The sequence below is a fragment of the Podarcis cretensis genome, assembly GCF_951804945.1.
Source record: "Podarcis cretensis genome assembly, chromosome: 7".
In the NCBI taxonomy this organism is placed as follows: Eukaryota; Metazoa; Chordata; class Lepidosauria; order Squamata; family Lacertidae; genus Podarcis; species Podarcis cretensis.
This window is the reverse complement of record NC_137176.1, coordinates 48,211,881-48,238,404: the sequence shown is the minus strand read 5'-3', so window position 1 is coordinate 48,238,404 and position 26,524 is coordinate 48,211,881. Positions and strand designations below refer to the sequence as shown.

Below are 26,524 nucleotides of genomic sequence, written 5' to 3'. Positions count from 1 at the left end.
TAGTAGTTGTCATTGCCACACCAATTGCACATGGCGGTTTCTCAGCCTTGAGTTTACCACTTGTAGGGCCTACAGGGGGGTGGCGCTGTGGTCTAAACTACAGAGGCTAGGACTTGCCGATCAGAAGGTTGGTGGTTCGAATCCCCACAACGGGGTGAGCTCCCGTTGTTTGGTCACAGCTCCTGCCCTCCTAGCAGTTCGAAAGTGCAAGTAGATAAATAGGTACTGCTCTGGCGGGAAGGTAAACGGCATTTCCATGCACTGCTCTGGTTTGCCAGAAGTGGCTTAGTCATGCTGACCACATGACGCCTAGAGGGAGATGAGCGCTCAACCCCAGAGTCGTCCGCAACTGGACCTAACAGTCAGAGGTACCTTTACCTTTACCTAGGGCCTAGAGTAGAATTTGCCCATTTCACATTGAAACTCTGTCTTTCCCCAATGTTGCATCTGGAGACTTTTTCTCATGAATAGAACCATTTACCCCCCCAAATGCAAATGAATGGCACCCCCCAAAATTTCTAGGATGATGAGCAAATCTGAGTTTGGGTGAAATAGGAGCTGGGGGGAGGGGAGGAAGAAAGAAGAAAATGGAAAATCTCAGTTTGATCCAGGTTCAAGTTTTATTGGATGAATATTCAAAAGCATTCATCTCTAGACAGAACCCTGGCAATTCACTGCAGCTCCAATGGCAATAATAAATAAATGCATTTTTTACAGCCAAATGGTTCAAGCAGCCAACAAAGTTAACACTATATAATTAATAACAATAAGCAATTAAAGAGAACAGCAGGTTACAGTGATAAAGCACCGAAATATATTAACGTAAAAAAGAAATACTGAATACTTATGTGAAAAGGGAGTGCATTAGGTCAACTTATAACCCTTTTTCTTCTGGATAAAGGGCACACACACACACACACACACACACACACACACACCACTGCTGCTGTTAAACCTTCATTTATTCCAGTGGGACTTGTGTGGGAATCTTGTGCAAGCTGCACAGGAAGAAAGCTGTACAGGAAGAAAGTAGACTGACTGGTAGATTGCACCCAAAATCTGAATGAAAGGGATGAGATGGTGTGTAACTAATAAAAGATTATGAATACCACCATTCCCAAAACAATGCACTATGCTGAATGCTGGGGGAATGAAAAAGTTGCATAAGAAGGCAGGGGCTTAACAGCAACAAAGCTAATGTGTCAGTACAGTAAAGCCAAGCCTGTTTACTCAGGTACGGCTAATTGAGATCTTACCTGCTTGCATTTGAATGTGTGAGGCCTTTCATCTTTTTGAGCCCAGTGAATTTTATTTTCTGCTTTTTTTGTTGTTGACATGATAAAGAAGACATAGAAAATGGAAAAAAATAATACATGCCATTCCCATACTAATCCACCCTCCACCCGCCATGGTTTCGTTTGCTTCCCTATTATCCTTAGGGAATAGTTTTTCTATTCTGTCTAGGGAATAATATCCTAGGATAGAGGGAACAGTTTCCCTAGCATTTAAGGAGTTATCAAGCATCATTTAACATATAGGGTTGGTCAGTTCCGTATTAATTTAAAATATATGTCCATGCTACCTACTGTATCAACATCTTACAGACAACTTTTACTGCTATGCATTCAGCAGGTGACTCACAAATCTATTCCTTTAAGTTTATGCACCTACCTTCACCAAGCAAGACATCTGGTTAGGAGGGAAGCAAGGCACCTCTGGGAGAATCTTCATCTCAGGCTTTCTCCAATTTAGGCCCTTTACTTAGCATCACATTTTGATGGTCCTTTGTATTGCACTAAATATTAGGTGTGTACACCAACCCCACAATATGTGGTTCAGACCTCAGGGGACAGCCCACCTTGGTCTGAAGGGCTTTGGTAGCTGCTTAGTTCATCTCTGGGTCTGAGGCCAAGTCCACTTCCAAAAAATCGAGGCTTTGTTTCTTCCCATTCACTTTGTAGGAAGTAAAACTGCTATAACTCCCCCCCCACCCCCCACTTTTCATCAGAAATTGTTAAAATTTGCAGACCAAGTAGTCCCTTCAGAGTGGGTTATACCTTCCAAATTACAGGCAAGTAAGTCCAGGTGTTCATTTTTGGTGCTAGGTGCCTTTTTAATTTATTTATTTTTTTAAGGAAATGTATATAACTTTTTAAAATTTTGGCAGAAATGTGTAGGCATCGGGGGGGGGCGTTAAGGTGAGGGGATAAAGCCATTTCAGAAGGATAGCTGCAGAGATTTCCCCACAAGTGTAGCTTTTACAGAGTTTGGGGGGAGGTGTGGAATCTCTCCTGCAGTGTTTTGTGAGCAACTGGTCTGAAAATAGCATGAGGCATGAGAGAGGTGCCCCTGGGTAAGGAACCTGTCAAACTGCAGACCAGTTGGCTAGGCATCCTTTAAAAGTTGATTGGTCTGGGTGGGTGCAATTGAAAGGGATTCACTTTCCTCCTCCCCCCGCCCCCCAAAGCCCTAGGATTGGAGATTCTGGGTTATATAAATTCCCTATGATTCTAAGCTTGACCTATCAGCCGCAACAGAGCTCTCTCTCTCTTCCCACCCTGGTATTTGCACACTCTTTCTTGCTCTCTCGCTCTCTCTCTCTCTCTCTCACTCACACACACACAGAGAGAGAGAGAGAGAGAGAGAGAGAGAGAGAGAGAGAGAGAGAGAGAACCACTGGATATAGATGGCAGTAGGCAAAAACCTGGTCACATGTTTCCTGGAGTGGTGTGCTTGTTACTTCCTCTAAGGTTGTTTGCAGGCTAGTCTGCTAATAGCTACATGTTTCTGTGACCAGCTCTTGTTATTTAAGCTCAACCATGTGAGGTGGGAGCAGATTGCACACATCATAATTAGCGGTCTGCTGTGGGACAGGGTCCAAATGCTGTAAGAAAGGCTCACATGACTAGGCTGGGGCATTTAAATGGTACAACAGTTACTTAGGTGCCAGTCACAGAAAAGGGGTTCCATTGAGGCTAAGGTAACCTGGATAGAGCAGATTGCATGGTTGCCTTCCCCTTTGGTGACATACTTCATGGATCAGTAATAACAGCCAAGGGACCCGCCCTAACCAAGTGAGCGGAAGAGGTACTTTTTACCCAGAGCAACATGGGAGCAGCCACAGAGGTGGCAACCACATCATTCCTGGTAACACGAAAAAGAGGACCCAACAGTATCTAGTGGCGTTCCTCATGCTGCCTGAAAACGTTAATGAATACCAAAAAAAACACAAAAAGAAAAGGGCAGTGTATCAAAACTGCTTTGTGTCAAGCCTTTGTATATCAGCATGACCAACAAATTTGATTATTTATAATATTTAGAAAAACAAATAATGCTTCAGAGGTAGCCGGCAGTTCTCTGGCCATTCCACCCCTACCCCTTGGTTTCTTCTGTAGGCAGCTCTTGAGACACTTGCTCTACATCCTGAGCAAAAATTAGTTGATGAAAGAGTTGTCAGTAATGCTCCATTCGTATGACTGATCCACTGTACTGTGGAATTCATATTGACTGACTGCTTGTCTCAGTGTTAAAAGATTGTTTTCCCTGTAGATGTGACTTTAGAACAGGTAGCATTTAGTTTATGCTGCATGAAGTGTCCATGAAGTATCCTCTTTCAATTTTACCAATTTTTGTTTTTTTTGTGTAGAACTCGATGGTAGATATACCAGTACTTCCACCAGTTCCAGAAGTCCCAGACGGGTGGGAAATACTAGTAGGTATTTAACATCAATGACAGAGAAAGCTATCTCTTGAAATATCACCAACGCTTAAAAAATAATAATACACTTGACACAGCAATACTGATTAAGAGAATCAGTGCTTTAAAATAGGCCAAAAACCTTTTGATTTCAACTAAACTACATTTTCCATAATGTTAATGTGACTCTTATTCATCATACTTCTCCCCTCAGAAACACACAGCTTTAACCATCAATTTTACTATAATTTTATGTGATTTGCTGCTGAAAGGCAGGGTAAGGAACTTATTTCAGAGACAGAAATGTCATACAAGCACACAATTAGAACCTAGAACTTGAGGGGATGTCCAAAAAAGCTTAAAACATTTCATGACTTGTTCCCCAAGGAACTTAGAAATTGTAGTAGCTCTTGGAGTGAGGTGAGTAATCTCTTACAGAGAATTCTGAACATCCTCGTAGAACTACAGTATCCAAGGTGCCTGGGGAAGAATTGGTATAATAGCTGCTTGCAATATAGACACACACCTAATTTAACTACCATATTTTTTGCACCATAACACTCACTTTTTTCCTCCTAAAAAGTAAGGGGAAATGTCTGTGCGTGTTATGGAGGGAATGCCTACGGCATGCCTACAGATTTTCCTCCTCTAAAAACTATGTGCGTGTTATGGTCAGGTGCGTGTTATGGAGCGAAAAATACGGTACATTGTAATTCTGAGTACTATATGAGCCCTGATTCCACACTGACTACGGCCTGGTTCAGACTTTATGATGTGGTTGCCATTCACCAGGCAAAGTTCTCAGTTCACAGTAATATTGCTTGAAACTCAGCATCACATGGGTCTCCCGGAATTCAGTGTACTTCCCACACCAGTACCTCCCCTTGTTTGGGATGTGACACACGTGGCCCACAGGGAAGGGCTGATGTACATGGATACCAGCAAAGGGAAAGCATTGATAGTGGGCTTATGTGTGTACTTAGAAATGCTCAGCTATCTTTAGTGAGAGCAGCATAAGACATTTGGCATGGGTGCATGTGGAGCTTACACACACACACACACACACACACACACACACACGGGTATGACAGGTGTATTTTAATAGCTTCATTTTTGTTATGTTTTAGAACCTACTTGGCAAAAGAAAAATGTTGAGTGCCGTATTTTTCGCTCTAAAAGACGCACCTAGTTTTTGGAGGAGGAAAACAAGAAAAAAAATATTCTGAATCTCAGAAGCCAGAACAGCAAGCTGGGCAGGGAAAGCAGCAACCCCTCTTGCTGTTTTGGCTTCTGGGATAGCTGCGCAGCCTGCATTCGCTCCATAAGATGCACACACATTTCCCCTTACTTTTTAGGAGGGAAAACGTGAGTCCTATAGAGCAAAAAATATGATATTTTCCTTCCTCAAAATTGTTAGCAGGCCTTTTTTTTTAATTATAATTAATTTTCATTCAGTCAAATGTTCTGAATATAAGTGAACCAATAATCATGTCAACCTCAGAACATGTACCCAATAACACATACAAATCTAAGCTGTTTGGGGAAAATGTTTAAAGATTTCAGATCAATATAGACATATGAATCTTTGAATTCCCAGGCACTTATTACCTATCCCAGCCGTCTCTGGCTTACTGAGCCCGAATGGGGTTTCCTCAACCCACCTGTTCCCCAGGTTGCCTTGCTTGGCTAGAAACATGGAAGAGACCAAAGTTCATGTCCTCCATTCTTCTACCCAAAGATAGAACTATCTCCCATACATCACCTCCAGACAATTCTAGCCCCTGGCTTCCAGTCAGCTGCTGCACTATAATAACATGCAGCTTAATCCCATGGGAATCCTCTCCTGCCCTTTCCCACTGCTTCTGGCACACCTGTTTCTTTCTTCTCTATAACATTAGGTCCTCCATCCCTTCCTTTTGTAATTTATTGGCTCCAAAAGCTGCAAAAATACATGCACTGTATTAACAACCCTGTGGAGGGAAGGTCCATTCCGTCTGCTGCGGAAGCAGAGCTACTGCCTCTAACAAATTGTTGCTCTAGGCATTTGTCTAGGGTCATCTACTATAACTTCAGTCTTGCTAGAACTGAGAGCTAGGAACTGGCACTTTATTCCACTTAAGTTACCAATATTTGGTGTGAGTGGGAGAGCGGGAGACATACTGCTTCAGTTAGTTCAAAGTCTAAATTCAGACCAATAATTTCTGTTGCACTTTTTGAAAGAAAGAAAGAAAGAAAGAAAGAAAGAAAGAGAAATACAGAGATCATTTTTTGAGTATTCCATATAATATAGGGCGCAATGGCAACAGCGTAATGTAACTTTGTGATGCATACCCAATTTCCCTCTTACGATACAGTCTATTTCTGACTACCAGATGCTAGAAGCTAACAATAGAGAAAGCTATCATGATGATTCCCTGCTTGTGATCTTCCCTGTGGCATCTTTTGTCTGCAGTTAAGAGGACAGAATGCTTGACTAGAATTACCATTAGTGTGCCCCAGCATGGCATTTCTTGGGAGGAGGCCACAGCTCAGTGGTAGAGCTCACGCTTTGCATGCAGAAGGTCCCTGGTTCGGTCCCTGGCATCTCAAGTTTTAAAAAAGGAACTTGAGTAACAGGGTTGGGAAAGATCTCTGGCAGTTAATATGGATTGCACTGAGCTACATGGCTAATTGTGTAACTAATGAAATATGGCTTTATGTGTGTGTTTTAACTGCCCACTTGTAATCAAATCAAATGTATAGAAAATGCATGTCATACGCTGTCTTCAGGCTGTAGGGGGTAAATCACGTTTGAATGTTCTTCCTATGTTTTTATAAAAAGCCTTTCTGCACACAGAAACATAGCAGGTTAGCTTTCCATATGCAAGGATTTGTTTGTTTGTTTGTTTACACATAGTAGTATTCATACATGCACTCCCTGACCTCCATTCCAAGGTGGTGCAGCCTGCTGAATGTTTTATATCCTTCTCCCTGATCTGCTAGTTTTCTTCATGCAAGGAGTTTCTCACAGGGGAGATTTAGATATGTCTTGCCACCTGCAGAATCAAGTGGTATGATCCAAGAAGGACCATGTCTTGTTGTTTTTAAAATTCAGTATGTTGTAATGCTTTTCTGAAGTCTAGGTATAAGATAAGTGGTGTTGTTGTTTTTAAAAAAAAAATCCACCAGCTTGCTCCATGTCCAAAAATAAAGAATTGATAATTATTTAAACTTTAGTCTACATTTTTGCAGTAGCAGATTCTTCCAGTACTGTAAACATTTCCCTCCAGCAAATCCCAGCTGTATATTTGATTTTAGTATCTCCATTTCCTTGCTGCTATATGCCTGAATTGTGGAGTTTGGGGTGATAATTCTTGAGAAATTGTAAATGACAGAAGGCCCATTACAATCAGGGAGGAATGATGAGCATATGCTGGAGGTCTTCAGGCAATGTTAATTTCTGTATTAAGTCTTTAAATGTGTGCTCTTTGCCTAGGTGAAACGGGTGGGGGTGGGAAATAAGTGTTGGTTTGATGCAGCTGTGAACACTTTGGAGAGCCAGAAAACTGCAGGCCATTTGATTCCCAAGTTAAAGAGAGGAAACAGAGTTTGACCAACAGCTATTAAGAGGGCCTTATCCTATAGACGTATTCATCTGACTTAGACTTGGTGAAAAGAAGAGAGACTATATAGACACCTTTCAGTATGAATTGCCACAACATGCTCCAACTACATTTTATCCATTGCCTGGTATTCCCATTGGTCTCACCCAGCGACTCTAGTGCAATGTCCCATCAGCACATAGTGGACAGGGAAGACAGCTTTGTTGCAGGGTGTGTGTAGCAGGTATGTTACTATTCATGCTCTTCTTTAAAAAGCCAAGATATGCGGCTAGACATAGGGCCAGATCAAGTCCCAGTAGCAGAAGCTTGTGCAATGATTTCTGCTGGCCCAAGTGGGATTTCCCCTCCTCCCCTTTGCCCCATGCCCCCCAGTTGCTTCTGGGGTGTCAGGAGACACACACCCCTGCCCAACAGTACACAAGGGAAAGAGAGGGGATATCATTCTATCTTGCAAGCTGAAATGTTTGCACTAATGGAATAATTGCCATAGCAGTATGTTGACTTCTTGTCAGCGCAATCCTTGGGAGGCAATAGAACATTAAAAACCAACAACAGTAAGTGGTTTGCAAAATTGTAGAACAGAAGGGGCACATCTCTACTACTATGATGCACTTCTCTGTGACCTTAAGGCTGTAATTCTATACACTTACCTAGGAAAAGCCCATTAAACTCAAAGGTCCTTACTTCTGACTGTGATAGGTAGTTGCTGGATGAGCAATCTGGAGTTGGGATAGCGCAGTAGCAGACTGCTCTGTTTTAGGATTAATATTGTATGAGAACAGTCTTATTTGGTTTAATTTAAATTATATTTTACATTTCCTTGCAGCTGTTTTTTTTTAAAAAAATCTATGTTTGACTGTTTTTAATTGCATAAAAAAATATTAAAATATAGTATATGCACGTGTGCAAAAGTTTTGTCAAAAGTCGCTAATAATATTGCAGGAAATGTCCAGTAGGTGCTTCCTGATGTTCTAGCACCCCACTTTACACATGAAAAGCAAGGCATGTATTAACAAAACATTTTTCCAGAACCAAAACATGGTACTTTGAGAGCACACAAAATCTATCATCCCTGCAGCGGTTCTCAACCTGTGGGTCCCCAGATGTTGTTGGACTACAACTCCCATCATCTCTGAGCTCTGGCCTTGCTAGCTAGGGGTGATGGGAGTTGTAGTTCAACAACATCTGGGGACCCACAGGTTGAGAAAGGCTGCTCCAAGGCATGGAACAAACATAAGCAAAATAGAACAGAGGTCCAGCTGTAAAACCCGCTTTATTTGTTATACAGTCTGCTACTTCCATGCAACAGCCTCCGCAGCGTGTTACACACACGAAGGTGCACCACACAATAATAATAATAATAATAATAATAATAATAATAATAATAATAATAATTTATTATTTATATCCCGCCCATCTGGCTGGGCCTTCCCAGCCACTCTGGGCGGCTTCCATAAAAACCAAAAATACAGTAAAAATTTAATCTATCATCCCGCTGCAGGGATGATAGATTTTGTGTGCTCTCAAAGTACCATGTTTTGGTTCTGGAAAAATTTAATTTAACAATTTAATGGGCAGCAGGGCTGTGGCTGTTGTCCTAACCCGAACAACATGTGGTTTCCCTTTGTTCATCTGTTAGATGTGGACATCTGAGAAATGGAAGCCTGGCCAGATAGATGTCTATGTACGTAAGCTTCCCCTGAAGCTGGAGCCATGTGCGATCAGGGTTCCAGCTCTCGGGAAACACTACAGTACACAGAGGTCTGCACCGCTATGCTTTAGCGCAGCAACCATTCTCACAGAATAACTGGGCGCCATGAGTGGGGCCCATGTGTCATCAGGGCCCATTGCCTTTTTCATGGTATGGACCCCTTTGTGTCATGAAGGCAGCCCATTCTTGGGAACTTCATCATACTAGGTTTTTCCCCCTCTTTGTTTCATTGTTGCAGTAGCACACTGGACTAAAGATTAAGCCTGCTTACCTTAATATGTATCAGATCAGAGGCTCAGCAAATGGTCTGGGAGCACCAGACTAATGCTCAGCAGGTGTAGATCTGATAGGTAATATGGACAGGAGGCAACTGGGTATTCTATGTTTTTAATTGTTGCTGTTATCAGTTATCTTTTTTTGAATTGGAAAGCTACAGATCCAAAACTCATTTCTTTTCTATGAACCAGAAAGCTTAATTGTTTTATAGTCCTTCTTCTTCCTCTTTCTCTCCCACCCCTTCCAAAGAACCAGTTCGTGTTTTTCCTCTCTGGGGAGACTTCCATCCATTCATCTCCAACTACATCCCCACATGGATGTAGGTCTTGTGAATGGCTTCCTCGTGCAGCACTCTTTTCCATCACCACACATGAGAAAGGGCCTAAAAATAAGTCTTCTGGCAACAGTGCACATGAGGAACCCATAATTAGTGTCCTCAGCTTGGATCTCTTCCTTGAGATGACTGCTCAGAAGTCACTTTGTTTCTGACTGGGGGGAAATGGTTGTGTGAATCAGCACTACAGCAGCTCCTGGGTACCTAATTTGCAAGCTGTATTTTTATCTTAATCCATGCAAGCAGTTGCCTAGAAATTCCATAGAATTGCTTATTCCTCACCTATAACTCTTAATAAAAAATAGGACCGTGCCAACCTATTAAATCCTTAATAGAATATTCTAATGGTTATTAAATCAATTGACTCTGAATCTCACTTTAATAAATGAGTCAGACAGTATTTTCCAATTACTGTCATCCACCACCTTTCTAAAGAGCAGATTATTCTGATTGAATTTTTTTAAGCTGTTCAGCACTTTTAAGATCCCCTCCCTAATACATTTGCTGAAAGAATGTAGCTTTGAAGTGGATATAGGAGAGAGGAAGAATGACCTCTTGAAGGGATGTTCTGGCACTCCACTTCACTTCATATTTATCCCAGGTGTAAACTGCCAGGGTAGCTTTTCACTGTCTGTTTGTTTAGTTGTGACATTCAGTATTTTCTAAAATTTTAAGATTTTCTGTGACTAGAGAGGGCGTGGGGGTGGGGGTGCAAAACAGCTTTCCTTCCAGTCACCATTCCACTTCTTCTAATCTTGCAATATTTACAAGGAGCAACAGGAACTGAAATGTTATGGTGGAAGAACTGTAGAAGTGTATGCAGCTGACCTTTCCAAAGTCAATTGTTTTAAAAAGGTGTCTGAAAACCAAGGTATTTTCAGAAGGGTTGCAGTCATCCTGGGCCAGATAGTCACTTGGTGTTTCCTCTACTGGGTCAGTCACAGTTCAGTGCTGTTGCTGCCCATAGCACTTTTACTTTCCTAAAAGGTAAGGTAAAGGTAAAGGTACCCCTGCCCGTACGGGCCAGTCTTGACAGACTCTGGGGTTGTGCGCCCATCTCACTCAAGAGGCCAGGGGCCAGCGCTGTCCGGAGACACTTCCGGGTCACGTGGCCAGCGTGACAAAGCTGCATCTGGCAAGCCAGAGCCGCACACGGAAACGCCGTTTACCTTCCCGCTGGTAAGCGGGCCCTATTTATCTACTTGCACCCAGAGGTGCTTTCGAACTGCTAGGTTGGCAGGCGCTGGGACCGAGCAGCGGGAGCGCACCCCGCCGCAGGGATTCGAACCGCCGACCTTTCGATCGGCAAGTCCTAGGCGCTGAGGCTTTAACCCACAGTGCCACCTGCGTCCCTAAAAGGTAGTGAGGATCAAAGTGGGAAATGAGGAGAATACAGTGGTACCTCTGGATGTGAACGGGATCCATTGCAGAGCCCCATTCGCATCCTGAAGTGAACGCAACCTGCACATGCGCGGGTCACGATTCTCCGCTTCTGCGCATGCATGTGACGTCATTTTGAGCGTCTGCGTGAGCGGCGAAACCTGGAAGTAACGCGTTCTGTTACTTCCGGGTTGCCACGGAGCGCAACCTGAAAACGCTCAACCCAAAGCATATTTAACCCGAGGTATGACTGTATGTGAGTTAACAGCTTTACAGAAATATTGCATATGGTCCAAGAAACCTTTACTTACTGTAGATCACAAATACCTCATTTGGTAGGGTATGAGACCCTTAATCTCAGGGTAGTGGTGGTGGTGGTGGTGATTTGAACCTCACACTGGGCAAAGTTTCCTGCATTGCGGGGGGTTGGACTAGATGACCCTTGTGATCCCTTTCCAACTCAACAGTTCTATGATTCTATACACAAAGAAAAAAGTAAACCTGCCTAAGCTAATAATTAAGGCAGTGTAAAGACAGATATCTTCACCAGTAGCATTCCCTCTAATTACAAAAGTGAAAACTTTCATTAGTCAACAAAACGAGTGGTGGGACCTCGATCACCCCCCATAGGAATACTTTGTGAAATACCCCTCGCTTTCTGTTGCTTTGTAGTGCCTGACATTGCTGATTTGCATTTGGCTAGCATTTCAGAGGTTGGCATTGCTTATCTTCACCTTGACGGATGAAAGATCCAGAGCTGAGCTCCTTTCTTTCCACTTGCTTTAAGTGTGCATATCAACACAAATATTCATGGGGGGAAAATCCCTCCTAAGATTACTCAGTGCATAATATGGCTATTATGGGGATTTCCACCTTCCTCTGAAGCAGCTGTTACTGACCACTGTCATAGGCCAGATACTAGATGCTCGGCCTAATCTTCTATTACACTATTAATTTCAGAATTTTAAGATATTAAAAATCAGGATTGATGTGAGGACTAGGCATTTACTCCGTCTTCTTAACAACATCTGTATTCAACCCTACTGGGATATGTAGTCGTTTAAAATGTGGACTTGGTGAACATAAGTCTTACATTTTAGAAAAACATTGAATTTTATTTTAAAGTTTAAATTCAGGAAACAAAAAAGGAAGGATATGTAATACAACAAGACAATTAAGGAAAGAAAGAAACTCACTGATTACAGTTCTTAATATATCGCATTTCTGCCATGCATTATCCTGAATCAATTTATGGAAACATATATGCTTACCAAGTGGTCCATCTAACTGTCCTAGATCATGAGCTGGAAGAAGAACAAGCTACTTTGGACTGTGTAATGACATCAAAGTAACCACTGTCATAAACATGGAGGAAGTGACAAATGCTTCCTCTCACATTGGTACAGTTGAGCTTTAGCAAGCCGTAAGCACATCTAGAATCTCAAGACTACACAGCTTAGAGCAGGAGTGGCCAAGACAGATGTTGTGGCCATTCACATCAGTCTCAGCCAGCAGGGCCACTGGGCACCATGTTAACTGTACTTGGCCTAAAGGCTGTGCAATTGCTGGTGCTGTTTTTGACTCGCCTGAGCATTTGCCATGAGAACAGGGGTTGGTAACTAGTGGAAATGCTGTTATCTATCACTAGTAGCATTGTTTCCCAACCACTGGGTGAGGCATCACCTAGATCCCTTGCTAGAGCTCAGGAAGCCAGTGTAGCAGTTTATTAATTGTGCATGTGTACATTAAGATTAAATTAGAGTTCAGGTAACTGTGAACCAATGCATCAGAAATATAAATCAATTTACTTTTCCCTGTTTTAGATGGATACAGTCTGGTAGAATAGCCAACCGATGGCCATTTAGGCTGCAAGTTATATATGATCTGTTAATTTGGTAGTTATCCTCTTCAGTTTTCATTCATTTCTATATCAGTCATAGCTACCAGTCATATTAAGCAAACTATGCTTAGGAAGATGTGCTTTAAAAATCCTTTCCCTCTAATCTTGCTTGAATGTTGTACCAGGGACAATCGTGTGTGTGTGTGTGTGTGTGTGTGTGTGTTTATTAATCGGATAGTGATTTTACCTGCAAGATCAAACTATTTGTATAACACACTAGTGACATAAAGAAGGACCTTTCCTGAGATCTGCTGAGGGAATTGAACCCTGCACAACAGAGCTGGAAGTTGCATCTTACCTAGCAACTGTTTCTAAGTAGGACAACCTATCACTGTTCCCATGGCGGAATGAAAGGAGCTTGCAACACTTTTGGGAAGAAAGACTAATGGTAGGCCTAAGATGGAAGGGAGGGGGGAGGGCACCAAGGGCCTGCAGCTCAGAGCAGGGAAGGTTTTAGGATCAATTTGGTGGTGCTAGGATTGCCTGTAGCTGAACAAATAAAAGACCATTGAGGCTAGTAGGATAGTTATTAATAATAAAGTGTATTGTGGGTGAGCAGGGGGTGGGGAGACTAGTTCAAGCATTAAAGATACTGGGTAATTAGTTGTCATAGGAAAAGATTTCAGATACCATACAAATTTAGAGACAACTCCCCAACCCCCTTGATGTAATACCAAAAATTAACATAACAGCTCACAGAATTGAAATAAAAATAAAAATCCTGAATTTTCTTATCCACCCGCCCCCAATCATCAGTACATGCAAGTTCTTTGCTACTAAAGACCAACCCAAGTAGCAAGGATTTGCACAGCATTTTTGGTTTTCATATAGAGGAAAGGCTAGAGTGGAAGGATACATATGAAAGTTCAAGATAGAAAGCGAAGACTAGGATGGGGATTTTTTGTGAGTACACTTGCTGGCTGCTCTATTGAGAATTTGCATATTACAGTACATAATAATATACTCTGCAGTCAGTCTGTTTAACTAAAAGGTGTTTGACCTCTGTCTCTCTCTCTCTCTCTCTCTCTCTCTGTCTCTCTCTCTCTCTCTCCTCCCCTCATTACTTGGAAAAGCCAGTGCTAATTTTTGGGGTGCACATTAACTGATAGGGGTTAATAGCAACAAGGGGCCTGACAGTATATCTGCCCACCCTTATTTTGACATAGCCAATGGGATAGAATGATGCTAGTCAAGGCCATTGAGTTGTACCTATCATATTTATCTGACTTAAAATCTGGTGCACCAGCATTTATGTTAGCAGGTATCAAGTGCTATTGCATGTGTGCACCATACTTCTAATTAGTGAATAAATATTTGGGGAGGTGTAGCGGTTGCTGATTGGAACAAGATGAAAAGCTGCTTAGTACATGAAGTATATTTTCATGATCCTGCATAAATTCTAATCCTGGAATTCTTTAGCAAGAGATTGGGTTTCAAGCATCGCAAGTGACAATAAACTTTTCTCATATTTTTTCCCACTAGATGAAGGACTAAACCACGAGTGCAAGCTCTGCAACCAGACATTTGATTCTCCTGCCAAACTACAGTGCCATCTGATAGAACACAGCTTTGAAGGAATGGGAGGGACCTTCAAATGTCCAGTCTGCTTTACAGGTGAGTATTCAGGAACTGTTCGTTTTATTCATGCACATTCTCAAATGGTGCTATTTATGCCAGACATTGACTTCAGGTCAGCTTGCATGCAAGTATTAGATTTGTGCTCGTTAGTGGTATTGATTAGGAATTATTTTAAAAGTCAAGTGTGCAGAAAGATTGGACCTCCATCTACCTGAATTGCTTTTGCAAGCACACTCTCACACAATATGTTTTAATCGTATCAATAGGGTGGGTTCCAGAGACCCCATGTGCTGAGCAGAAGGTTCCGATTTCTGCCTGTTTCCTCCCCTCTACTGTATCTCATCTTCCACATGCCACACTGCTCTAACCACAAAGTGAGATGAATCCCCATTGTATCCTGCTACATTCCTATCTGATGTACATACATTCTCAAAGGAAGATCACGTGTCTGTGGGGCTGTTGGAATACTTGTTTTCAGCAGAGCATTCTCAAGTCATGCTCCATTTAAGCTGATTGGCCTCTGTGTCTTCATGTCTGCATGTAGAACCAGGCACACGCTGACCCAAGAAGCCACGTTTGAGGTGGTAGGGGATCTTCTACATATACCCGTACTTAGATCAGATTCACCATGTTTATCCCTCAAGTATTCAGCCCAGCGCATCAAACTACACATTGTGTATAATATTTTGGGTATAAACGTGCAAATCTGATCTAAGTCTGGGTGGTACAGTTTTCAATAGCTGCTAAAAGCTTTTTTGTTGAAGCAAGCCTACCTAAACATGTAACATTTTAACGCCTTTTTAAAGGATTTTCTATAAGCAAGAAAACAATGAGAAGCTACGTCTCCATAGTCATAGATGTGTATTTTAAAAAAAAAACTAACTTGCTTTTTATCTATATTTTTATAATTTTATTATGTCTCCTATTAATTGCTGCTTTAATTGCTATTTTAATGAATATTTTTTTACATTTTATGTAAACCTCTTAGCGTTTTCTTTCAATAAGCAGTATTTACGTTTTGCCAATAAACAGATAAATAAAGCTCCCCATTGGCTCCAATGTGAAATTTGTTTACTGCTGCAGGGGGGAAGTTTCCTGGGGAAGGAGTTGTGGCTGTGGAGGAGATGATTAAGCCTTCCTTCCATGTGTGCTGACACCTCATCCAGATTGGCCCTCCCACTTCTGAATTTAAACACACACACATAGTTTACAGCTATGTATTAAACATAACATGTCGCTTAACCAAGTTACTTGCAGCATAACACCTCTATTGAACACTCTATATAGATCTGTCTCTGACGTTCTGTTTATGAAAACTGCCTTCACATAACGTCAGCTACCACGTAATGCTTCTGCTGTGACTAAATGATGTGCTTGCCATTGTGTACTCCCTCAAATAAGGTTACCAGATTTTTTTCAAAGAATCCAGGGAAACCTTTTTAAAAGAAACACGAGGAAAAAAAAGTTATTAAAATAAGTTTTGTGTGTTTTTTAAAAAAATTAAGCAGTAATATCTTCTCTTCGGTGGTCTCATCTGCACAGCCTTCCTCTGGGCCCCAGCCTGCTCTCTTGGAGCGCAACCCGCCATGGGTCAGGCCTGGGCTTGGCCACATGTCCTTGCCCTCCCAGTGCTCTCCTACCTTTCCTAAGCGGCGGCAAGGTTGGGGCTCCCCTCTTTTTTTCTCCTTCCTCTTTCTGTCTCTTCCTTCTCCTCTCCTCCTTCTCCCTGCATCGCCTCCAGGGGTTTTCTGGCCCCAGAGCGCCACCGGGCAGTCGGCCGGGTGCTCTCGCTCCTGACTCGATTTGGGTTGCGCGGGGCAGGGCCCTGTCAGTGGTTCCTCCAGTCAATATGCCGGGTGTCCCCGGTTCCCTCTTGGCAGTGGTGGCGGCAGCGGCAGTCTCAGCAGCCTGGAGCCAGCCTCGTAGTGCAGTTGGCTCTGGCTGGCTTCAGGAGCTGCTCGCTGCCATGACGCCCGCCATATTGCCTCGCCAGAAGTTCCCATATGATGTGTCTTGTGCCGTTGAACCCATCACACAACATTCATTCCCTATTAATAAATCTACAACACTTAAAATATAAATCCATGGACATTAAATGAAATCCGGGGACGGATTTTGTCCAGGGACAGATTTGTAAATCCAGGGACTGTCCCCGGGAAACGGGGACATCTGGTAACCATACCCTCAAAGAAACTATCAAGTGCATTTTCCTTACTTCTGTACCTCTGTACTCTTCCACTCTCCCCTTGTCCCCACCTTAAATCAGCTTCGCACTGCCACCTCCTCAAGCCCCCTTCCCATGTTACTGCTTCCCCACAACCAGAGGTAATTGATGCTCCAGGAGTCATGACTTGGAACCATGCCTTCCTTTCCATTGTTGTGAGAAACCTCAGGCATTTGCTGTTTATAGGCCTATCTGTTGCCAATAAGACAAGCTCCCCTACCACCCTGGCAGGGGTACGAAACACACTGACATACTGGAAGAAGCATAAACCTGCAACTGTTGCTGAAAATTAAACCATAAAGACTGCATACAGACCTTTTATGTTTGACAGGAATAATGCGCCTTCAAATTATACCCTGAATCATAGTGAATAAATGCAGGATTTCTTTTTTCCAAAAGAGGAAAATCAGCGGTTTGCACAGCTCTCTATCAACGGGAAGCAATTTGGGGTTTTTGTTCTCCACTGATGCACTTTGATAAGAAAACATGACCCTTCGTACTTTCGTATTAGTCCTTCTTGTTTGGCAGCTCCATTCCCAATAAAATGCAGGCATCCACTACGAGAGCCAAATTAAAGTAAGATTTCTCTTCTGTTGGTTGAAGTTGCTGCTACTGATTATTACCTTCCCATATTCAAGTTAGACATGTTTTCCTGCATTATAACAATTTAGTTAATTTTCACTACACAGCTTGCAGTAATGATGTCTGAGGCTGTAGATAGTTTTGCTTTCAACCGTATGCTTGTCAGGCATCTGGGTTCAATAATTCCTTCAAGCATTTCTTTTGCATTTTAGTTTTTGCATTAATTGTACAGGATTTTGCGCGCGCTCTCTCTCTCTCTGTGTGTGTGTGTGTAAGCGTTTCCCCCCTTTATTCCCTTAATACAGCTTGTGATTCAAAGAGTTAAGTTTAGGATGGATTTTTAAAAAACAACAGCATACGAGAAAGCATATGAAAAGCAACCGTACTTGTGGTTCTCACCATAAATAAGTTCCCTGATTAAAATAATAATAATAACAATAATCCTTTAATATTTTAGCCAGTGGCCCTGTAAAATGTATAAAAAACCCCATTTTCCATTTTTGCTGATGGGGTAAATAGACACAGCACATTAATCATAAACAATGATGTTTTATGAGTAATATGCTATTAAATTATTTTAGTGTGTAGAATATTAACAAAACCAAAAATCACCAATACAAGTTTTATATGGAAAATGGAATACAATCCTTTTTAAGGTAATGAGAAATGTGATTAAAATGTATGACTCACAAGAACGCTATTCTAATTCTTTTCTCTTCTCTTTTCTTGGCATTCAATTAGAATTATTTTAATGATTAGGAATGGAGTCAAAGTTAAATGCCAACGTCTTTAATAAATCCTTTCCCTGCCTATACAGATTAATATTGTAGATGCAAACTTTTTTTAGGTCACAGTGCACCAGGCATCCATCAGAAGTCAGTGCTGCCAACCCAAACACTGCCTCTGGCATATACAATTTAATTATTAATAGTATGTCTCCTAGGTAAACTGTTACACAGTCTTAGGGCCTTGTTTTGTAGTCATTAAAATTGAACATGTTTATATTATTGAAACCCTTGCATTCAGTGTGTACTCAGAGTTGATCTTAAAGTATCCAAAGAGAATTTACCTGCAGTTGTGTTTTACGTTTATAGACATTGCCCCAAAGTAGCTGTGGGATATAATTTTAACATTAACACATTTAAATATAGAAATAGTTTGCTAGATTTAAGTTTTGGGCAAATGCATAAATAAATAAAAATAGTGGGTGGGTGTTTTTGTGCTATTGTATCTGTCGCTTCCATATTTCACAGTAGCAAGGATTTGTTTATTTTCAAATGTTGCTTTTGATGTTCAGCACATTGTGGTGCAATCTGAAATTATTGTGGCGAGGGGAAAGGTACATTTCTTAGTGTTTGAGATTGAAACGGTATTTGATTATGTTTTTACCAGACATATAAGCACAGTTCTTTTACAAAGAAAAGAAAATTAGGACTTGGATGTAGAGCTGAGCAATCGTGGCTGGTGCCTATTATAGCAACAGTATAATCAGAAATTACAGGGTTCTTGGATAATTGTACCCTTTGCAATTGCTGTGAGTTAATGAGGAAATGTTCACAAAAAAGCCTTTCCATGTATAAAACGATATAACAAAAAGTTCACTTTTTCTTTTTAATGTTTCAGTGTTTGTTCAAGCCAACAAGTTGCAGCAACATATTTTTTCGGCCCATGGACAAGAAGACAAGATCTATGACTGCACACAGTGCCCACAGAAGTTCTTCTTCCAAACAGAACTGCAGGTACTCAGCTTATTGAAGGGGTTTCAGTAGAGATGGTTGTAGCATGTATTCTTTACCAAAGGTGTCCACGTGGTGGATCCATAGGACTGGTTTCTGTGAAGTGCAATGATGCTTCATCAGAATTGAGCTTAGGGATGGTCAGTAGATAGACATATTTGCAGTTAGCCCATATGTAAGACTGTCCAAGCTGCATCTTAAGAACTGCTAGGGATTCTACATGAGAACACATTTCTGTGCTGCAGACTTGAAGGAGGATGATAGGTCTTGTAGATTCATCCTTTGCCCAGATTACAAGAAGGTAAGACTGTGGTAGAACTGCAGAGTTTGTAGTATCACAAAGAAAGAAACAAATGCACAGAAGTATAATTTTAGTTACACCTTCCGCTCTGGAGGAAGCGATAACTGAATGAGTCGTAGTTGGAGTTGCCAACAGTCTTGATTCTGACCATGGAAGGATCTGAGGGAAGCGCTGTCCATTTCAAGTGCTTTGAATTTGTATGGTACAACTGGCCTGACATGCTAACCCTTCAGCTGCAACCCCGGCCCCCATACAGCTTCTGGGTTCTCTGCTGAGACACAGTTGGAGACCGTGAGAAGGCAGCTGTAACTTGGGAGTACAGGGATATTCCTGTGTGAGAACTGAAAGCTTTATTAAAGGGTTGATGTATAAAACTGGCAAGTTGCAGCTTGGGGAAGAGGCCTATACCTTTAAAAACCTCCAGTGAAGGCCTAGGGCTTGTGCTGCACCTTTTCTGTCCTGCACTCTGTCAAAGCTGAAGAAGATGATGACCAGCTGGAGCAAAAGAAAATAATCTTCTTTGAGGGCCTGCATCTATTCACAAATACCATCCACATGCATCAATCTTCTCAACAAACCCCTCTTTTCCTTTGTCCCTGCTCGTCAGTTGTAGAGAAGAGGTGCACCACACACACCATGACAGTGACAACAAAAGTGTGTTTGTGTAAGTGCAAACCCTTTCTCTAATTGCAACTTTGCCACTTCCACCTACAGATCCCCATTAGGGTCATTTCACACATTACAAGGCAGCAAACCTGGATTCGCATTGCCATTGAGTAATTACTTAACAGGCTGCTGTGACCAATCTGTGCTCCCTGATTAGTGTGACAGTAAGATGTATTCGATTACAAATACACATCTACTGCATCCACATATTACATTTTTAAGTGTAAACTTAACACATTTTAGACGTATTTTTAAAAATGTAATGTGTGATGAAGCGGTCTTTATTGATGTCTCTTTCAGGCTCCTGAAATAAGTCAGGTCAAAATTAAACTGTTCTTGGGTGAGTGGTAGAACCAAGAGGTAGCAATCATATTACTATGCAAATAGCAAATGTACAAAAGGTATTAAAAATCAATTGTTTTAATTATTATACTACATAGTCTCTCTCTCCCCTCCTGCCCCTGATAGATTGAATATTCCATGCAGAAATCTCCATGTCAGGGCTTAATCTCATCTGGCAGTCCTTCTCTTGAACTTAGAAGAAAGCTTTGTCTTTTGTTAAAAGTAGAATTCTTGAGTCCCTAGTGTTCATTTGTAAACCCATATTTTGCTTTCATTGGGACACATTAGTTCTCTAGAGAGAAACAGAAAAGCAAGTCTAGAGCTCTTACATGAAGTTAGAATTTATTTTAAAAGGTCTCTCAGTTGCTCGCACATAGCAGCTATAGATTTGCCAAGAATGGTTTTTGTTACACCTGCTGAAAATTAAGATTCTGAACCATTTCCCATTTTACAAAAGTATCCACATGTAACGATGCTTTTTTTCTTCTTAATGAGATGTTCTTAAAGGTTGTAACTTATGCATTCCTATGTTGAAATGGATGTAGCTTCTCCACCTGCTAAAGAACTTGTGAATCTAGACACCTCAAATACAGAGCCTATTTTTTTTTTAATAAAAAGAACAATAGTCTTAGTCTTCCACTAATAAAAGGCACGAAAGCTGATTATGTCTGTGAATGTCCGTCCCGTCAGTTACTGAGAAGTTCATTCTTGTCTGTGATGAGTGAAGGTAGAGCTTTCTCAAAGTTGACTTTTAGGAGATCGTCTGGAGTAGATACAATAGAAATAATGGTTTTTCAAAATGGATTGCCACTGCAGCCTGGGATTTGGTGTGTGAACATCATGAGAAGTTTTCCATGAGATTATTATCTAATTATTCTGAATCATTTACAGTTGGATTTTGGTACAACAAATGCAGTATTTTTCAACATTAGCTAATGTTAAACATTAGCTAACAAACGGAAGGAAAACGTCACAACTTTACAAATAAGGGAAGGACGGGAGAATCACTGTGACATGAAAAGAAAACACATTATAGGAGGCAATTCTGAAAGCTCTCAGTAAGTTTAGCTTTGATAGAAGAAGGGTGATTTGTTGGCAGTTTTCAGATGAGGATAGAAGGAAAAGGAAGGACAGTAAGGCAGGTGGGAATTATAAACATGGGCAGCGGTTTGGCAATGCACTTGCTTAGGAGGACTGTGTTAATTTCCTATCTTAGAGATTTTCAAGGAAAGGTCAGGTTGTCAACCATGTTACTGCCCTCCTGGAAGCCAAGAGGAGCATATTAAGAAATCCCTTATAACTGAAACAGCAATGTCTGAAAGGGTATTTCATCACACACTGGGTGGTGTATCGCACCCTCCATGACAGCCCAAATTGATACAGAGATCCATCCAAGCAGATCTTTCACTAGATTATCAGCCTGCTAATTTCAAGAGCTGCAGCCAACCTGGGTCTCTTCTGGGTCAGCCAAAAGGTTACATGGTTGAAATGACGTTGCTTGCGCTTGATCAGCTCTAATGATACTATTACTCAAGCTATTGAGCTGCCACTCCTTAGGGGAGAAGTTGCTTGTGTTTAATTTCTAGACAGAGACTATGAGAGAGCTTCCAATAAACCTCTAAGAAAGAGATTATGGTGGACATGGAGTCAACAGTACCATGCTTAATATTTCCTCTATGACGATTAATAAATAACAGAAAGGGGTGAAGCATTCTAAACTTTCAACTCAAGCGATCAATTTAAATTTTCAAGGATATCTTCACAAGGAAAAAGGCTAAGATTTTTTTTTTTAAATGAAGCAAAGGATTAGATTTGACATTTCAAGATCCCCGGAGTCATTGGGAAGAGGGGGAGCAGCCACTGGTTTTCAGGCCCTGGAGGCCAGCTGTGATTATGCATCCAGTAAGGAATATCTTATCTGTTCTTCTCCTTTGAAAGGAAATCTACCTGAAATCCAATTAACATCACTCAGCTTTAGGCCAACATTTTCATATATTATAGCCTTAATTTTTCAGAGGTCTTGAGCATCAGCAGCTGCTATTTATAACAGAAAAAGAGGCACAGTGTTATTCAGCGCTCCAGACATAAGCACCTGAATTTAGGAATTCTCATAATGCCATAACTTACATCAAAGTGCCCTAGCTCTCAAGAAAGCGCTGATTGCCACCACTTCCACTAACTAATGTGTGAACTCAGTGCTTAAATATGACAATTTCAGTCAGCTGTGGTAGGCAAACAGGCTTCTTCAATATGGTAGAGTATATTTCTAAGAACCAAGTGATATTCCCAAGTATATCATAGACTGGAGAGAGGTCTTCCTTTGCACCAGGGCTCAGACTTGGAAGCTGCTTTCAGACCATGTTCTGAGTGTTTTTCCGTCATTGCTAAGCAACCACAACCTGTTTTCTTCTCATGAGTTCCAGGCAAGGTTGAGGCCTAGCATATAACTTATTAGAATTTAAACACTAGTTGGGGATCATCATATTCTGCCACAGCAAACTTCACAAATAAAAAGAAACACATCTTCCCAGGTATAAGTCAGCAGGATTCCAAATGTGACAACACGAGAGGAAAGAAAATAGTGCCTCATTCAATTAACTTTTGAGTCTCATTATATTAATTTTCTTGTGGTGAAAACCTTTTATTTTGCAGAGTTTTAAAGATTGCATTTGAAATTTGGAGTGGGGTTTTTCTTTAGTCTCTGTTTACATAGAGGTGAAATTACCAAGGACATCTGAAGAGTACTCATGATATTGTCCCTCAGGGATGCCTGAAAACATCTGTACATAAAAGAGGTCTCCAGTTTTCTTGGCAGTCCTTTTCCCCAAACAGTTAACGTAGTTGTACTTTGGTACAAGAGAGTTTGTTACAAAAATGTTTGGGGGGCGGGAACCTGAAAATGTATGAATGACATGACTAAAGGAACATGTTTTAAATTCCTTCCACTGTTCCATTTCTCCCCTGGGGATTAAAGGACTTTAGAGCCATATTAGTCTTTCATAAGGTAATTCTTTTCTGAAAAAGAAACTTCCTGATCTGGATTGTGTGAACCCAACCTTATTTGATTGGCCTATTCAAATATAATCACTCCCAGTGGGTAGGTGGTTCATTAGGGTGTGAATATTTATAGCCCCTTGTAAAATCAACTAGATCTGATGTGTCAGTCACATTGTAGAATGAGGACGTAAAATGATTAAATAGCTTAGCTGTGTCTTATGCACTGGCTTCTTTTTTTCACAGGGATTCTTGTAATAGCATATAGAATGACTCCTTTTTCTTCAGAGCTCCAGTTGTTGAAAATGGTTCAATTGAGCATCTTAGACAGAGAAAATCAGTTCAATATCCCATATTAAACTGAAACTATTAAAAAAAATGTTGCATTAGTTGCAGTGTTCATAACTACTAACAATCTCTGCTTAGCTCCTCTTTGTGTGTTTATTTGTTGTGTTTTGCCTTGTTGAACTGTTACCCTATTTTTAAAGGTATTTTTTATGCTTGCTGTGTTTTTTATTTTTAGGAGTTGCTTAGCTGAAGAGTGCTGATGCTTTTAAATTGTACTTTGATTTGGTGGCATGACTGTTACAGACCCAAGTTATCCAAGTTTCCCAGGGACATCCCCGATTTAAAGAAGCTGTCCCGGTTTCTGATTTGATTCCGGAATGTCCTCCTTTTCCTTGGGATGTCCCTATTTTCATTGGAGAAATGTTGGAGGGTATGGGGTGATCGGACCCTTGAGCCGTTTCAAGGCAATCCTGTATAGGGAAGAATTTTTTAAATGTTTAATGTTTTATTATGTTTTTGTATATGTTGGAAGCTGCCCAGAGAGGCTGGGGCAAGCCAGAAAGATGTGTGGGGTATAAATAGCAAAAGTATTATTTTTATGGAATGGGATGTCCCTATTTTCACCAGGGAAATGTTGGAGGGTATGCTGTTTTGCGTTGACAGTAGTGGATTTATTTCATTGTTCAAATGAGATAGCGGAAAGTCTACTGTGTCTAATGGGAGGGCTGGCCCTGTTTGTCTAAGTTTAAAAAAGAAATACGTTAGGTCAGTGAGTGCAGTATTTCCTGTAGCAAATGTAAATACCAGTCATCAAGGTAATATTAATTTGCTAAAGCAGTTGAGAGAAGCAGGATATGGTGGAGGAAGGGAATCCAATTTTCATATAGGAACAATAATTGCGCTATCACTTGCACAAAATGCAAATAAGCATAACTAGGAAAATGTTATATAGCTATAGCAATTTACATGTACCCACTGTATGTAAGAAACATGTAACAGCCCAGTGATATTTTGAAGTTTTGAGAGTGAAACTGGAGGCTCCACCTTTGGAGGAACGCCTATAGAAATTCCAAGGGAAGTTGAGGAATTTCAGTAACTTTCTGTTGGACCTGCATGCATTCAAAAGACATAAGCAACTTAACTCCATCTTTCAAAACATAGAGGAAATCCCATCCAATCCCATCCAAATTAAAGAAGAGCACAACAGCAAAAGCGGAACAAAGCCTGATCATGACATTCCTCAGAGAGCCCTCTGGCATGGTTTGCTTATGCTTCAGGATTTGAATTGGGCCAGACTAATATCTGGGTTTGGTTCAGAATTCTGTTCAGCACACAAGACCAAAGACATTCCTGGGCCTTGCCTTGTATGCTCAGAGCCTTTCTACAGGGCCAGCAATGTCTTCAATCCAGATGTTTCCAGATTGCAGACTAACTTAAAAAATAATTCAGACCACTCAGTACCAGCATTGGATTGGCTCTTCACTGTATAAACATATACCTTTTCCTGTGAACGAGCATTCATATATTACAAATTAATTAACCCCTTAACAAATGTTAACCATGCTTTTGTTCACCACAGACTGATTAAGCTGATGAGCCTTTTTCACTCCACTCTTGAAAAAGCACTAAACAGATAGCATGGTGAAAAATACTCTAATTTGTTTAATCTAAGATGAAAGATCCTGATTGAAATGCTTCTGTAAGTATCTGCTGGAAGAGTCATCAGTTCACCCTTTTTGTAATTCTTTAAAAACCCTTATAATATGAACAGAAGGGTGATTAAAGGAAACTAATCTTAATTGGATGATTTTGAAAATGTTGTTTGAGGGTGCAGTATTTATTCTGGACTAATTAATTTGGAACAAAAATCTTCTGAACACAGCCTTTAGACTTGGGAGTAGGCTAAATATGCATAGCAAAACAATATTAGCTGGGTAGAGTTAAGCTTTCCATTTGTATTTGTATATATCCTCCAACAGCTCAGTTATGTTTGACCACCATTAAGCTTCCTGCTAATGCAACCTATATTAGTAAGTAGTTTTCCTATGCTAAGCGTGAATCACCATCTCTTCATTCTACAGCTTTTTCCTCCCTTTCATTTTCCTGCTGTTAGAGACCAAGAACTGACCTTAGATTACCCTTCATCTGACTCATAGTTGACAACAGATGGCCATTTCTGGGACTGTCATCAGGGTGACTTTTGAAGCACCCATGATTACTGTATTAAAGAGCCTCATGACTAGTTCACCCTCCCTTCTCCTCTCCCACCAGCCCTGGCTACATTGTCCTCACTTAAGATTTCCCCATTCAGAAACTGCATGTTGATACTTATTACCTCCCAAAGTACTGCTGCAAACCTCTAGATGATCCAAGCACGTGCTGGAAAGAAAGCTTTGCGTTCCACATATCAGAAGGGTCTGATGAAACAAAATTTCCTGTGTTTTAGAAGTGGAAAGTTAACACTGCAAATTGTCTCTTTTATATTTGAGTTTTCATTCCCCAAGTTGGTTTTGCTCTAGTGACACTGTTTAAAGGGAGGTCTTGAATGGGTCTCAGTAACTTTTTTGGCTTTGTCCTTCATGAGTTCTTAGGTGCTTAGGACTTGGAATGCTGGAAAGATAGCCAAAGCGATCACTATCAGGGAGAATGTAGACTTGACACCTCCTGCCACTCTCTGTTATCTCCAATAAGCTAAACAGAACCCCTTCAACAGCATGTACATTTCGGCAAGCAGAAAATAATGTGTCACTCTGGAGCTCAAAAGCAATGGTAGTGCTGTGTCAGGCAGCAGCCCAACAAGATGTCTTTTTTTTTAATGGGGCAGAGGGCTGTGTCCTGGCAACATTGGAACTTGTTCACCATCTCTTGACTGGATTGTCAGCAACAGAGGCAGACATTCAAAAGGTTTGTTTG

The 26,524-nt window shown here is 41.0% G+C and overlaps 1 protein-coding gene across 9 annotated transcripts in view; it reads left to right on the top strand.

Annotated features, from left to right (window-relative positions):
* The window catches only part of ZNF521 (zinc finger protein 521), a 300,677-nt gene that overhangs the window by 247,757 nt on the left and 26,396 nt on the right, over positions 1–26,524 (top strand). For 6 of the 9 annotated variants that reach the window (XM_079982617.1, XM_079982613.1, XM_079982611.1 and 3 more), the window contains 3 exons: positions 3,647–3,712; positions 14,383–14,514; positions 18,908–19,023. In XM_079982617.1, coding sequence (XP_079838743.1) covers positions 3,647–3,712; positions 14,383–14,514; positions 18,908–19,023 — 314 coding nt within the window. The remainder of the gene's footprint in view (positions 1–3,646; positions 3,713–14,382; positions 14,515–18,907; positions 19,024–26,524) is intronic. The other 3 variants (XM_079982616.1, XM_079982615.1, XM_079982614.1) reach the window with 1 other exon arrangement.